Source organism: Dipodomys ordii, unplaced genomic scaffold (genome assembly GCF_000151885.1).
Source record: "Dipodomys ordii isolate 6190 unplaced genomic scaffold, Dord_2.0 Scaffold1914, whole genome shotgun sequence".
Taxonomy (NCBI): domain Eukaryota; kingdom Metazoa; phylum Chordata; class Mammalia; order Rodentia; family Heteromyidae; genus Dipodomys; species Dipodomys ordii.
In genome coordinates this window covers 1-2735 of record NW_012269130.1, presented here as the reverse complement: position 1 = coordinate 2735, position 2735 = coordinate 1, and the positions used below count along the sequence as shown (strand labels likewise).

Sequence of the window (2735 nt, the reverse complement as noted above, 5' to 3'; positions counted from 1 at the left end):
AGCTCTTCAGCTCAAGGCTAGCACTCTACCACTTGAGCCACAGCGCCACTTCCGGCTTTTTTCTTTTTGCTTATGTGATGCTGAGGAATTGAACCCAGGGTCTCAGGCATGCAAGGCAAGCACTCTACCACTAAGCTACCTTCCCAGCCCTGGGTTTGTTCTTTTTGTTTGTTGTAGAATGTTTAACAGCATCCCTGGCCTCTACCCATTACATTCCAGTACTACCCTCTCCCACCTCAGCTGCTAGCTTTTACAAAATGTCATCATGGAGCAAAGTCATTCCTGGTTACAATCTGTTGTTTTAATGTTTCTAATTTGGGATAGTTACCTATTTTAGAAATTGCTAATAACTAAGTAAGATAGCTCAGGTCCTGACTGTTACTGATAGCTTTGTCTCTGCTTTTGGCCTTTCTCAATTATGTTGTTTTCCTATTTCTTTGCCAAAGTGAATAGTAATTTATAATTTTCCCATGTGGATTGCTACAGAAAGGAGAATAAATTAAAGCTTGATTTAATAATTCATTTCTGGCTTTAACAATCATGTGAAACTACTTTCTAATCAACAAACCTATCTGTCTCTAGGTACTATTGTTCTAAATGTAATGCTTAACCTATGGAACATATACATTCTGAAGAAAGGTAGCAAAAATTAACTTATTTTCATTTCCATTTCCATATTAAGACCTGCTGATATATCTGAATGTGTGTTTTATGTGCAATATTTAAAGCTCTTAGTCTTAATAACCAAAGCAGTAAGTTAACTGAGCAATATTTATAGATTTATTTATGAGTATGTGAGTATGGCTTTTTCAGTCTGGAGGAAAATGGTAACATACTTTCTTCATTTTAGTCACTGATTATATTTTATTTTTTAATTTTAAATTAGGAAATAAAAAATATGAAAGAAGAACTTGCTACTAGATTAAATAGTAGTGAAACTGCAGACCTTTTAAAAGAGAAAGATGAACAGATTCAAGGATTAATGGAAGAAGGTACATATTTTGTTTATGATTATAAAATACCATAAGAGTAGGAGAGCTACTTGGCACATGACAGATGCTTTTTTTTTTTCCTGGTTGGGGGGAGGGGTGAACTCAGGGTCTGGGCACTGTCCCTGAGCTCTTTTGCTCAAGGCTAGTGTTCTACTACTTTGAGCCACAGCTCCACTTCTGGTTTTTCTGGGGGTTAATTGGAGATGGTTGACATTGAACTGTGATCTTCAGATCTCTGCCTCCTGAGTAGCTAGGATTACAGGGGTGAGCCACCAGCATCCAGCACAAATGCATTTTCTATCACAAGTGTTAGACCATAAATGTACCTAGGAAAATCAGCATTAGTTTAGAAGTATGATCCATCATACATTCCATCATTTGTCTCAGTTGTCTGTAAAATGTCGTTTTGTTCTGTTTTTGAGACAAGGTCTCACTGTTACTCAGGCTTAGGTTGAACTTGTGAGGCCAGGGTGTCCTCAAACTTAAGATCCTCCTTCCTCCGCCTCCTGCATACTGGGTTACAGGCTTGTGCCAGCATGCCTGGCTTAAAATACCTTTTATAGGTGGCCATTTGTACTACTCTAGGATCCAGCTAAAGGTTGTCTGTGGTGTTTGGTTATTACATGTGTGCGCGTTTGCTAGTCCTAGGGCTTAAAGTCCAGGTCTGGACTCTGTCCCTGAGCTTTTCTGTTCAAGGCTAGCCATCTGCCATTTGAGCCATAGCTCCACTTGTGTTTTTTAATTGGAGATAACAGTATCATGGACTTTTCCTACCCAGCTTTGTCTTGGAACCATGATCCTCAATCGCAGCCTCCTGAGCAGTTAGGGTTTCACATGTGAGCCATGGGTATCTGGCAGCTATTAGATTCTTGATTGTGGTTAGTTCTCTCTTTTCATGACACTGAATACTTGGTAGAATTCCAAAAATACTTTTACAGAATGGGCTATATCCAGTTTGTCACTTTTCTTTATTACTCATCAACTTTCTGGTAAGAAGTGTTGTAATTCATATTGTATATCCACCACTGTATCACATCAGTAGAAACAGAATGTCAGGTGGTATCACTGTTGGTTCCCAGGTATGTTGGTGGCTGCTAGATTTTGTTGTGAAAGCACATATTCCCCTTTGTGATACATACTTATAGGTGGAAATTGACCCTTTTTAAGACTGGCGCTTTCCTCTTTCTTTGGCATTTATTGGTAATTCCTGCTTAAATGGCTGTTAACTTTAGGGCTTGAAAAAATTATGATATAAAATAATTCTCATGTCATTAGTTAGATAAACTATTCTATTCAGATTCTTAAGAAATAATTATTTTGATTTATCCTTTTTTAAAAATCATTACTAGGAGAAAAACTTTCAAAGCAGCAGCTACATAATTCTAATATCATTAAGAAATTAAGAATTAAAGACAAAGACAGTGAAAATACTATTGCAAAGCTGAACAAAAAAGCTAAAGAGCAAGAAGAGGAGTTGCAGCATTTAAAACAGGTGAGCAGAAAGTGTATTCTCTTTATATATGCATAGATTATACTTATATATATACTTATTATATATTTTATTTTTACTTTTTTTTTTCCTGGTCTTGGGCTTGACCTTTGGGCTTGGGTGCTGTCTCTGAGCTCCTTTTTTTTTTGTTTTGTTTTGTTTTGTTTTTGGGTCCAGTCATGGGGCCTGAACTCTGGGCCTGGGCGCTATCCCTCAGCTCTTCAGCTCAAGGCTAGCACTCTACCACTTGAGCC

The 2735-nt window shown here is 37.6% G+C and overlaps 1 protein-coding gene across 1 annotated transcript; it reads left to right on the top strand.

Moving 5' to 3' along the window:
- Nucleotides 1-890: 890 nt before the first annotated feature.
- On the top strand, nucleotides 891-2484 carry LOC106002013 (TATA element modulatory factor-like; the record flags this gene model as incomplete). Its single annotated transcript, XM_013036938.1, has 2 exons — nucleotides 891-992; nucleotides 2342-2484. Coding segments are annotated over exons 1-2 (237 nt in total), but the record flags the coding sequence as incomplete, so codon positions are not given.
- Nucleotides 2485-2735: the final 251 nt, after the last annotated feature.